We start from the raw sequence: 12,796 nt of genomic DNA, 5'->3' as shown, positions 1-12,796 counted from the left end.
AAAGAAAAGTCTTCCTCCTACCCCTGCCTGCTGAACCAATGTTCTTGGAAGTAATGTCTTTTTTTTTTTTTTTTTTTTTTTTTTTTTTTTTTTTGCGGTATGCGGGCCTCTCACTGTTGTGGCTTCTCCCGTTGCGGAGCACAGGCTGCGGAGCACAGGCTCCGGACGCGCAGGCTCAGTGGCCATGGCTCACGGGCCCGGCCGCTCCGCGGCATGTGGGATCCTCCCGGACCAGGGCACGAACCCGTGTCCCCTGCATCGGCAGGCGGACTCTCAACCACTGCGCCACCAGGGAAGACCCGGAAGTAATGTCTTTTACAGTTCCTGGAATATACCTCTAGAACTCTTATACAGAGATAATTATATAATGTTTTTGAGAAATTGTACCATTTTATACCATGATTTTTTTTCACTGACTTTTTTTTAAATTGAGGTATAAGTGACAAATAACATTGTATTAGTTTTAGGTATACAAGATAATGATTCAATATTTGTATGTATTGCAAAATGATCACCATAAGTCTAGTTAACATCCATCACCACACAGTTACAAAAAACTTTTTTCTTGTGATGAGGAATTTTAAGATCTATTCTCTTAGCAACTTTCAAATATGCAGTACAGTAGTATTAATTATAGTCACCATGATGTACACTATATCTCCATGAGTTATTTGTCTAATAACTGGAAGTTTGTACATTTTGACCATGGTCACCTGTTTTGCCCACTCCCCTCCCCACTCCCCACCTCTGGCAACCACCAGTCTGTTCTCTGTATCAAATGAGCTTTTTTTTTTTTTTGGTTTGTTTCACATATAAGTGAGATCATATGGTATTTGTCTTTACATGTCTGACTTATTTCACTTAGCATGATGCCTTCAAGATCCATCTATGTTATCACGAAAGGCAAGATTTATTTCCTTTTTTGTGGCTAATATTCCATTATATATCTGTATCTCACATTTTCTTTATTCATTCGTCTGTCCATGGACACTTAGGTTGTTTCCATGTCTTGTCTCTTGTAAATATCTTGGCTATTGTAAATAATGCTTCAGAGAACATGGGGGTGCAGATGTGTTTTCATTTTCTTCAGATAAATACCCAGAAATAGAATTGCTGGATCATATGGTAGTTCTATTTAAAATTTTTTGAGGAACCTCCTCTATTTCTTTTCCATAGTGGCTAAAGCAATTTACATTCCCACTGACACTGTACAAAGGTTCCCTTTTCTCTACATCCTCACCAACACTTGTTATCTCTTGTCTTTTTGATGATGGCCATTCTAACAGGTGTGAAGTGATATCTCATTGTGATTTTTGATTTGCATTTCCCTGATGATTAGTGATGTTGAGCATCTTTTCATATACCTGTTGGCCATCTTTATGTCTTCTTTGGAGTGTCTATTCAGGTCCTCTGCCTGGCTTTTAGTTGGGTTGTTTTTTGCTATTGAATTGTATGAATTCTTTTTTTTTTTTTTTTTTTTGCGGTATGCGGGCCTCTCACTGTTGTGGCCTCTCCCGCTGCAGAGCACAGGCTCCGGATGTGCAGGCCCAGCGGCCATAGCTCACGGGCCCAGCCGCTCCGCGGCATGTGGGATCCTTCCAGACCGGGGCACAAACCTGTGTCCCCCACATCGGCAGGTGGACTCCCAACCACTGCGCCACCAGGGAAGCCCCATGTATGAATTCTTTATATATTTTGGATATTATCCTTTATACCATGATTTTTTAAACACAATATATCTTAGAACTTATGTCATCTTAATGTCTGTAATACTGCTTCATTTCTTTTAATGATTATATAATAATCCTTGGCATGTTATATTATAAATTAGCCAGGCCCCTAAGATGTATGTTTAGATGTTTCTCATCTCTTCTTGCTGTCAAAAATGCTAAAATGAATTTCCTCCCTTGGGTATTATTTCACACGTGTCTGACTATGTCTATAGGATGAATATCTAGAAGCAGAATTGCTGAGAAATTCTTGTTTAGTCCTCTACAGAACTTTAGAATCAACTTGCCTAGTTTGTGGTGGTGTTCAGTTAAATTATCTTAGAGGCAATTTGGATTTTGTTGTCTTTCATCTAAATATCGAGCATGTCTTTCCATTTGCTCTTTTTTTATATCAGTAGCTTTTCAAAAATTTCTTCGTATAGTTCTTGTCCTTTCTTCTATTACTAAGTATTTTATTTTTCTTATTGCTGTAGTAAATAATTGGGGTCTTGTCTTTTTTTAAATCTCCTAAATTTTTTTGTTATGTATGTGTATATGAATGCTATTAATTTTAGTATATTAGTTTGTACCCAAACAAATAATTGATTAAATTCTTTGATTTAAAATAGCACACTAGCTGATTTTCTTGGGTTTTATAGGTATGTATTATGCAAATAATGATCATTTTAACTCCTTACCAACTTTATACCCCATTTCTTTCTCTATTTCAGCTATGTTGGTTATTACCTTTGGCAGAGTGTCAAAGACATTTTTGTTTGTTTGTTTTGTTTTTGTTTTCTTTTTGCGGTACACGGGCCTCTCACTGTTGTGGTGTCTCCCGTTGCGGAGCACAGGCTCCAGACGCGCAGGCTCAGCAGCCATGGCTCACGGGCCCTGCCGCTACGCGGCACGTGGGATCTTCCTGAACTGGGGCACGAACCCGTGTCGCTGCATCGGCAGGCGGACTCTCAACCACTGTGCCAGCAGGGAAGCCCCAAAGACATTTTTGAATATGCCTGATCAGGTTAAGGAAGTGCTTATTCATTCCCATTTTGTTAGGGGCTAGATGTTGAATTTTACTGATTTTCAACATGTTTAGAAATTCTGTGCTTTTTCACTTTCGATCTATTAATGGGATGAATTATATTTCTAGATTTCTTAATAATAAATCTTCCTAGAAATCCTGGAATTAAATACCCAGTTATGGTACATTCTTTTGATATTTGAATGTATTAATATATTAACATTAATTTATGTTAATATTTAATATTAGACTGTATATTCAAATATTTTATTTAGGATTTTTTAATACCAGTATTCCTATGGGACACTAGTTTTCTTTTTCTATGCAATTTTTATGGGGTTTTGTTACCATTATTATGTTAGATTGCTTGCTTTCCTTCTTTATTATGTTGTGGAAGACTCTAAATTGCGTTGGAGTTACCTGGTCACTAAAAGTCTGATGGAATTACCTTGTGAATATGTCCCTACCTGGTGTTTTTCTGGACAGGTTATTTGCCAACTTCCTCTGTTTATTTCTTTGGAAACATTGGCCTTTTTAAGTATTCTTTTTTTTTCTGTGGTCAACTTTTGATCATTTATATTTTCCTAGAATATTGTAGTGATTATATCTTCGTACAGAAATGAACAAAGTAGTTGCTTATGACTGTTTTAATTTCCCTTTTATATATGGCTTTGTCTCTGTAGACATTTCTTAGTTTGTATGTTTTTGTGCTTTGTGTCTTCATTCTTGATTAGATTAGCTAATGATGTCTTCATTTTATTTTTCACTGAGAAGGAGCTCTTGGATTAATATTCTACAATTTTTGTTTTTTTTCCACTAGCACTGCTTTAGCTTTTTAATGATTTTTTTAGATTTTTTGCAGTTTTCAGATAACCTTCTGAATCAGTAGTTTATGAGAGTTTTCTAGTTTCATTATTAATGTCTGGTTTAAGTTCACTGCAACTAGGAAATGTCTATATCACTTTCGGAATCTATTAAGGTCATTTTTTTTGGCTGTGTTGGGTCTTTGCTGCTGCGTGCAGACTTTCTCTAGTTGCAGCGAGCAGGGGCTACTCTTCGTTGCAGTGCACAGGCTTCTCATTGTGGTGGCTTCTCTTGTTGTGGAGCACGGGCTCTAGGTGCGTGGGCTCAGTAGTTGTGGCTCGCGGGCTCAGTAGTTGTGGCACATAGGTTTAGTTGCTCCACGGCATGTGGGATCTTCCTGGACCAGGGATCGAACCGGTGTCCCCCGCATTGGCAGGCGGATTCTTAACCACTGTGCCACCAGGGAGGTCCCAAGGTCATTTTTATGGCTGACTTCATGCTCAATTTTAATGAATCTTTCTTGGACCTATTGACAAGTTTGTTTTGGATTTCAGAATGAAATCAATTAGATCTGTCTTACGAATTAGGTCTTCTGTATCCATACTTAATTTTGTTCAGTAGATGTTTTTGTGGACTGAGAAAAGTGAATTAAAGTCTCATAATTCTGTATTCCTGTCCATATTTCCTTTCTTTCTTATAGTTTTTGTTTTATAACTACCTATGCCCTATTTGTCTTTTTTAAAAATGATTTTTGCCCTGATTTCCAAATCCTATCCATTGCAGTATTGATCCCTGTTTCATTTGGATTGCATTTTTATGATATGCCTTTGCCCATTCTTTTTCAGTCTAAGTCACTTTAAGTGTCTCTTGTAGATAGTATATTTTTTGTTTTGTGATCCAATATGTGTTTTTCTTTTAATTGTTGAGTTTAGCCAATTTGTATATATTAGAAAGACAAACTTGTTTGGTTTTGGTCCTCTCATGTTTAATAGCCTTTCTTTTGTTGGTTTTTATCTTGCTACATAATGTGTTTTTTATGAGTTTCTTCAGATAACTTAGAAATTTTGTGTTTTTGTTCAAAGAGTACCTTTATAAACTTAAATGCAGTGGTGTGCTTAATTCCTAAGAGAATTTCTGTTGGCTCCCTATTGTGAACAGTGAGGAAATTAGTACATTTTCACTTTTGCCCATTTCCCTTCCCCATTTTCCAAACTTCAGTTGATTATTTCCATTGGTGTTGACCTTTATATATCAAAATATATTTATACCTCTACTGCATGATTTGTCTCCCTTGACTGACAGTCAGTAAAGTTGACAAATCGGTCTGTGTGGACTGACTCCACCTTGTCTTCTCCTGCCCCTTCTCCTACCACAGTGGGGCTGCGACTCCCCACGTCACTTCCTTCTTACCCTCCAGTTAACTTTAAATAGTGCTGTTTTCTCTGCCAATGCAGTTATCTCCTAAACAGAAAACAGTTCTCTTCCATGAACTGAAGACACAGAAGGCTCTGCAGTCCCTCTGCCACAGTTTACTCCTTGTCTTGCTTGAAATTCATCCCCTGAGTTTAGAAGTTTCTTCAGGGATGAGTTCTTGCTTTTTTTTTTTTTTTTTAATTTTTGGGCCGCGCCGAGCAGCATATGGGATCTTATTTCCCCGACCAGGGATCAAACCCGCAACCCCTGCACTGGAAGTGTGGAGTCTTAACCACTGGACTGCCAGGGATGTCCCAAGTTCTTGCATTTTGTTTTTTTAGGTTTTTTTAAAAATTAATTAATTAATTATGTTAATTTTTGGCTGCATTGGGTCTTTGTTGCTGTGCATGAACTTTCTCTAGTTGCGGTTGAGCGGGGGCTACTCTTTGTTGTGGTGCGCAGGCTTCTAATTGCGGTGGCTTCTCTTGTTACAGAGCACGGGCTCTAGGGTCTATGGGCTTCAGTAGTTGTGGCACACGGGCTCAGTAGTTGTGACTCGCGGGCTCTAGAGTGCAGGCTCAGTAGTTGTGGCGCACGGGCTTAGTTGCTCCACGGTATGTGGGATCTTCCCGGACCAGGGCTCGAACCCATGTCTCCTGCGTTGGCAGGAGGATTCTTAACCACTGCGCCACCAGGGAAGCCCTTGCATTTTGAAAATGATTTGTTTTGACTGCTTTGATACTTAAATGACAGATTAACTGGATACAGAATCCTCGTGTCGTACTTAATTTTCTTGCAGACACTTGGGCACTTCTGCTCTGTCTTCCAGCACAGAATGTTTCTCTGGAGAGACTGAGGCCAGCCTGGTTTGTCTCATAGTACGTTTTTGTGTCGGGATATCCTAGTTTACTGGTAGAGGGTGTTGGGGTTTGATTGGAGGGGAATGGAAAATGGCACAAATTCAACTGTAGCTGTAACATTTTATTTCCTTAAAAAACAAAATGATATGAAGCAAATATGCCATGAGTTCAGTATGATTGCTGAGTACAAGAGATTCTGCAATATTATTCTCTGTGGTACAGGGTGTGTTTGAAATAAAATTTTTTAATTAAAAAATATGCCATGTAACTATAAATCAGGAAGAGCTTGTATTCTTTAGTGATCGAGTTCAAAATATATTTAATCGAAAAATCACATATTTGCCTTATTGATCACAGCATTCATTCTTGTTTTCTTTATATGTTGACAACCACTTGTGTAATTCCTGTATTTTCTTTAGTGTCATTCCCTAAGTTTTGAGTAAAAGTACTTTATATTCTAACATCTTGAAGATTATAAAATTCTAGACTTAGGATCTGTAGAGTGGAGGTTAGTGGCAATTGCTACAGAGGCTAGAACTAAATGGGATGTTTGAATAAAATCTGTTAAATGACTTATATATGCTAGTTTGGGACTATTTTGAAGAAATATTCCTCTAAATATACAAAGTAGACTTAAGGTTTAAAATATCGTGATAATTGAAAGAGTTAAGTATTGAGGACTGGCTTTTCTCTCTTTCTGCAGGGCTCTGATAAGTATGTCACAATAAAAGAGAAATCACCTCTATTTTCTTATTTTTATTCATTTTTATTTTTTAGTACTAAGGGATTTTAAATTTGTTTTTCCTCTGTATTCAGGTACATGTCTCGAGTCCACGGTATGCATCCAAAAGAGACCACTCGTCAGCTGAGCTTGGCTGTGAAAGATGGTCTTATTGTGGAAACGCTAACAGTGGGCTGCAAAGGTTCAAAAGCTGGTATCGAACAGGAAGGATATTGGTTGCCAGGCGATGAGATTGTAAGTTTTTTTTATTTTATAAATCTGGAACGTTATTTAAATATAACCCATAGAAATTTATTTTCAGAAGTTTAGTAATATTCACTTCCACAGTTTTTATTAACATTAAGGACTACATTGGTAGGATGGATACTTTCCTTCCTGATTCTTTAGGAGAAAACTTGGAGCCTGCTTTTTCTGTCTAGATTACCTTGAATCTGAAAAATAAAACAAAGGAAAGCCCTTTTAATGTACGCACAATTTAATGGTACTCCTAAGCGTTTTCTTCAGTAAATATTAGTAAAAAATGTTTCGATGAGGATAATGTTGATGCCATCTAGACAGATTTGAAAGGGATATATACTTTTTTGCTTAGGGGCACATATAGAAGTATATTTTTTTAATGTAAAGCTTGGTTTCATGTGTACTGTTTCTGTCTTCCTACCTTATTTGCTTTTGATTTTTCTAATACCTTCATGAAAAGTCTATTTTTGGAAAGCTTTCAAATATAATAAACATTAATTTTTTAGTTCTGAAAGGAATAGATTTAGTAATTAGATATATTGAGAGTGTTTTATCATGAATTCTCTAAAACCTAAAATTATAAAAATGACACAAAAATCTTAAAATTGGTTATTTGTGGAAACATTTCCCCCAAACATTGTCTTTCCCTTTCTGGCTCTAGGCAATTGAGCCAACACACAAACACCCACCTGTTAGGTCTGAGAGCAATAAACTAAGAACACTGTTTTCTGTGGGGAGCTGGTCCACAGAGGCAGCTATCAGTTATATACTTAGAGAAGCTGTTAGTTTTTTACACTGTTTTTGTTAATTTAATATGTGCCTTGAAAGTTTCTGGAAAAAAAATTCACGTTTTCCACGAACAGAAAACATGGAAGAAAAAAATGTTTAATTTCATTGGTATCATTTGATTTGTGCACTAGAAGTATTCTTGAAAACTTAGGTGAAAATGTTTATAGGAGTATAATTCTTCTGTAAGCTAATTCTTCTTTAGCTTACAGAAAAGTAAAGCTTTTTGCCAATAAAGAAACTTTGGGTGCCAGGCCATAATAATAATAATAATGTCAAGTGACATAAATCTGTCTACAGCAGACATTTAAAGGAGGGCCATGATTAGCTGATACCTTATTATACACTCAAAATAATCTAGATAATATAAAATTTCTAGTCCCAAAACACTTAGCCATGTACAGATTTAGTACAGAAGGGTATATTGATACTGGGTTGGCCAAAAAGTTTATTTAGATGTTTCTATAACATGTTACAGAAAAAAGCGAACGAACTTTTTGGCCAACCCAATAATTTCTGAGCTGTATATAGTAACTAACCAATAGTAAATGCAACTTAATCCACAGGACTTTGGTTTGTGGATCATGTGTACATTTATTCATAAAAGTGATTTTATTTCTCCTTTTTAGTTTTGTCCTTTTCCATCTGCTTTTTTTCCCCTTCAAGTTGAGGCTTTTTTGTTCAGTTTAATTCAACAAGCAGTTAATGAGTTGTATGTTCACGACTACATTAGGTTCTGTATTCTACTTTTATTTTTGCGTGTTCTTACTGCATATATTTTTATAGCATCCTTTTTCTTTTTTCTAGATGAAATCTTACATGTAAATCAAACAGTGTATACAGATTTTATTAATTCTGGTTGGTTCTTATTCACAAGCATTTTTATACCAAGTATGTGTATATGATTTAACTACAAGTATATTAAAATTATACCTAGTTTATGAAATATGCAACTATTAAAAATACATAGGCAATGTAGTGTAGTTGAAAGAGCTAAGGTCGCCTATGTTACAATTGATGAGAGTTTCAATCCCATCTCAAGTATTTTTTTAGTTGTATGACCTTGAGGAAATTTCTTAACCTCTGATCCTCATTCCTCAGCTGTAACAGGGACACATTAATATAGCTTTCATTTGATTGTTTTGAGGATTAAATGAGATTATTTGTAGAAAGCATATAACTATGTACTCAAAGCAAGTTTTTGACTAGTGAATAAGTATGTTTAAAACAAGAAGTGCCTATATATAGAGTAGCAAAAGCACACAAATTTCTTACTGAACAGCAAGCAAAAATTCCCATCACGTTTTTTTTTACTTTTAACCTGTAACCTCAAACACAAGATTTGTTAAGAGATTTTCCCATAAGATGATGGATCTATATTTAAGGCGCAGATATAAAATGATGAAACTAATTATATGTGTATCTCATGGTTATGGCTGGTGGACCACCTGCCGACCCTGGGGCTGTCTTGTGCTATAGTTTTCATGCCCTAAGAATACTCTAGAAGGACACGTGACTGACATGGGTCACACTTGGCACAGCACAGTCATCTTACAATGGCCAGCTCTGTGTGTTTGTAGGGACTGTGTGGCCTGTGCATGCAGGCTGCTGTGTATCGGGGCCGGTTTTGAACCGCACAGCTTAGGAAGTGCCATCTACTTCTCAGACATCAGGTACTTGCATGTTTATTCAGCAGATCTCTAGCAGATGGCAGTAAAGCGTCCTGTTCTAACAAAATCAGTCTTAGGGAAGGATCAACTTTCTAATTGGCACAAAGGTACTTTGTGGGCTAGTGACAGCCCTGCATGCTGGCATTTCAGTCTGGGACTCTCCTTTATAGTTTCTCCACTTTGTATATGATATGATTCCTCTAAAAGCTTGAGTTTTTAGATTGAAAGGTGTACGTTATTATTTTTGTTGACTTCCTACTCATTATCAAGAGAAGAAAAAGTCAAGTAGGTATATATGGCCTTGGGAAGGAAAGGGATAGGAGTTTTTGGCTATTCATTTTTAAACCTTTATTCAAAGTTACAAAGATTCTTTACTCAGCAAGTCATTTGAAAAATGGTAGTAAAGCTCTTCTTCTTTTCCTTCTATAGCCTCTAAAAATAGTAGCTATAGCTCAGAGGTGGGGGAAAAGTTTTCCTCTTGATAAGTCCCACAAGTTATATCCCTCGAGATACCTTGTATTAGCAAAGAGGCTGGAATCCTCTTGTATTCACGGCCATGATTATGTTGAGAAAGAGAAGGTAGGCAAGAGTGTCATTTCTTTAGGCCACTCAACTATCATTGAGCAAAGAGTCTGTTGTGTCATGTTTTTATTCCGCCTTGCTACCTTTTTTTGAATGCTTATTTTTAAAAACTTGATGCAATTGAAAAATACGCATATCTTGAACAATATTTTTATTAAACCCAGCTCTCATGTAATAAAAGCCTAACTCTAAGACTATTTCAGGATATAATTATATATAACCGTTTAAGAGGAAGCCTGTGTAAGTCAAAGAGTAGCCTCCATTGTACTGAGACTCTTTCTGCTAGGAATGGAATGATTTTTAGACATTTTGAGATGCTGATATTAACCACCATTTGTATCTCTATTGAAGTGATAATTTATTTGGAGAAACTATGATAAAATTCAGTAATAGACAAGCATCTTCACGGTGATATTTTAAATATGTCCATTTGAGATAGTAGAATGAAAAACATAATTATTAAAAATGAGGCCTCTCTCAATTTTAAATGGTTAGCTTAAATATTAGCAGAATTAAACAAGTAAAAGTATATGTACCAACCAATTTTTAAAACGACAAGCTTGCTGAACCTGGGCAACACTTGTAAGTTTTCTATGGTAGTCCTTAATTTCCAGATTTCTGTCATTAAGATTCACTCATGATCTGAATAATTCTTTTAGAGATCGTTTTTAAAGCTTTTGAAATTATATTGGTAAAAGGCCACTAGACCTGGGCACAGTGTGAAACTGTTGTGTTATATCAAGGCTTGTTTCTTTTGATTTTTCAATTTTTAAAGAAAGACTACATGTTTCCATAGATTGCTTCATCATCTGCTTGCTCTAAACTAATGTACATGGATGGTTACATTCAATCCATATTCGATCAAGATATTTCACATCCTCTATTCTAACAACTTGAGAAATATATTTCTTGGGCAGAATTTTACCATTGCTCAGCTGAGTTGAGTTTGGTATTTAGCTCCCTTTGTAATAAATACAAGTTAATTTCTTATGAGTTAAACTCTTAACCCACTAAAGATAGAAAGGTCTTATAAAAATATTTAATGTAATACAGGCATACCTCGTTTTATTGTGATTTGGCTTATTGTGCTTTTTTTTACAAATTGAAGGTTTGTGGCAACCCTGCGTTGTCAGGTGATGGTTAGCATTTTTAGCAATAAAGTATTTTTAAATTAATGTCTGTACATTTTTTTAGACATAATGTTATTGCACACTTAATAGACTGCAGTATAGTGTAAACACAACTTTTATGTCACTGAGAAACCAAAAAAATTCGTGTGACTCACCTTCTTGCAATAATAGCTTTATTGCGGTGGTCTGGAACTGAACCCGCAGTATCTCCGAGGTGTGCCTGTATAAGTACAGTAGGGCCGGTGACCTTGATTTATGGATCATTTGCAGAGAAAACATATCAAACGTGTGTTTTAATATTGAGGCAGTTGATATTATTTATTTGGTGACTCCCAACTTGATTCATGGTCCCTGGCACAAAGCTATGACTCTCCCTATAATTTGACAAATACTTTTTATCTGACATTAAATAATTTGGTCACCAGTGTAGAGGATAACTTAGAAGTGTAAAAAGGTGATGTTTGCTATGAGACTACTTCTCTCTTTACTTACCTGCCAGATCTGGACTCAGGGTCTCATTTCTTCTTGCGTGGTTAATGCCAGTCCAAAAATAAAGTATCAGCTTAGGAACCACAGCTTACATTTTCAGTTAAAGTCCTTCCACCAGGTTCGAGAGCAACTGCAGACATGAGCTCAGGTCTTGGCTGGTCAGCCCTGCTTCAGCTTCAGTACTTTTTACATAATCCAGTTTGTTCTGCTGATAAGCAGGACCTCATGCTAGTTTTTATGTAGGTCTTTAGTTAAGGTTTGATACCTTTTAAGAAGCATCATTAATGAGAATACAAATTTTATGGTTTCTTGAAGAGATTAACATGTTATGTTGGGGATAAGTGGATTTAGTTTTAGTTTACAGAGGGACAAGATAGGCACTTCTTTCCATCTTCATCTGCTTCTCCTGATTCAAAAGGACCAGTCTAAAAGAAACTAAGGTTTATATACCTCTTAAAACTTGGCTAAAAGCTCACATCTTTTGTATAAGAGGTAGGATTGGATTTATGTCTTATTCTTCAGAAATCACACCATTAAACAGCCCTGTCCAGAAGTGTTCTCTTGCTTTGTTCTTGGAAAAATATTAAGAGGCCTGCAAACAGCTTGACTTTCCTAGCCCACTTCATAAATATAGCTCAGTGAAGTAAGATTTTTTTTAAAAGTTTATATCTTTGCATTTTTCTTGTTATAATTATAGTTGTCATAAATTAATCAGTCATATGTTTTAAATACCCTAAGTCCAAAACTTCATATCCCTTGGATTCTGTTAATTTTTTTAATGTGAAATATATTTTATTATATTTATGTTAATTATGTGCAGAACTACACATTTCTTCCAAAGGTCGTTACCTGCATCAGATACAAAAATATAAACAATTGTTTATTTACTAAGTAAAGTATTAAGTAGTAAGTGAAGTATTGGTGATTATTAATTAGAAAACAGTTATACTATGGTTCTATGTGCAAAACTGTAATGTACTTAGACGTTATTCTTGCTTTGGTGAAGAATTTCCATTTTATTCAATAGAATATTTTGGGTCACGCTATCCTGTTATACTCTTTTCACCTTGTGTGTGTGTGTATGAGAGTTCTGTCTTTTTTTGCCCTCTTTCTAAATTTTATTTCACTAAGCAATGTTTTAATATTTTCATTAAAAAATAATATTTAAAATTACTGCAAATATTTAACCATAAAATTCTTACCTCTCAATGATGAACTGAATTTATTAACAGAATTAAACTAAACCTAGAATTGTATAGAATTAATTAATTTTACATTGTATCTTTGTTAAAATACCACATGAAACACATATTTGATGATGTAAGATTTATCTGCTCATTATGTAGGAAT

General features: G+C 35.6%; 1 protein-coding gene across 16 annotated transcripts in view; it reads left to right on the top strand.

The window, feature by feature from the left end:
* Positions 1-12,796, top strand: part of ZMYND11 (zinc finger MYND-type containing 11) — a 135,783-nt gene that overhangs the window by 75,413 nt on the left and 47,574 nt on the right. For all 16 annotated transcript variants that reach the window (XM_079914033.1, XM_079914031.1, XM_079914029.1 and 13 more), the window contains one exon: positions 6,627-6,786. In XM_079914033.1, coding sequence (XP_079770159.1) covers positions 6,627-6,786 — 160 coding nt within the window. The remainder of the gene's footprint in view (positions 1-6,626; positions 6,787-12,796) is intronic.

This window comes from Stenella coeruleoalba (genome assembly GCF_951394435.1).
Source record: "Stenella coeruleoalba genome assembly, chromosome: 2".
Taxonomy (NCBI): Eukaryota; Metazoa; Chordata; class Mammalia; order Artiodactyla; family Delphinidae; genus Stenella; species Stenella coeruleoalba.
This window is presented reverse-complemented; position numbering and strand designations above follow the sequence as displayed.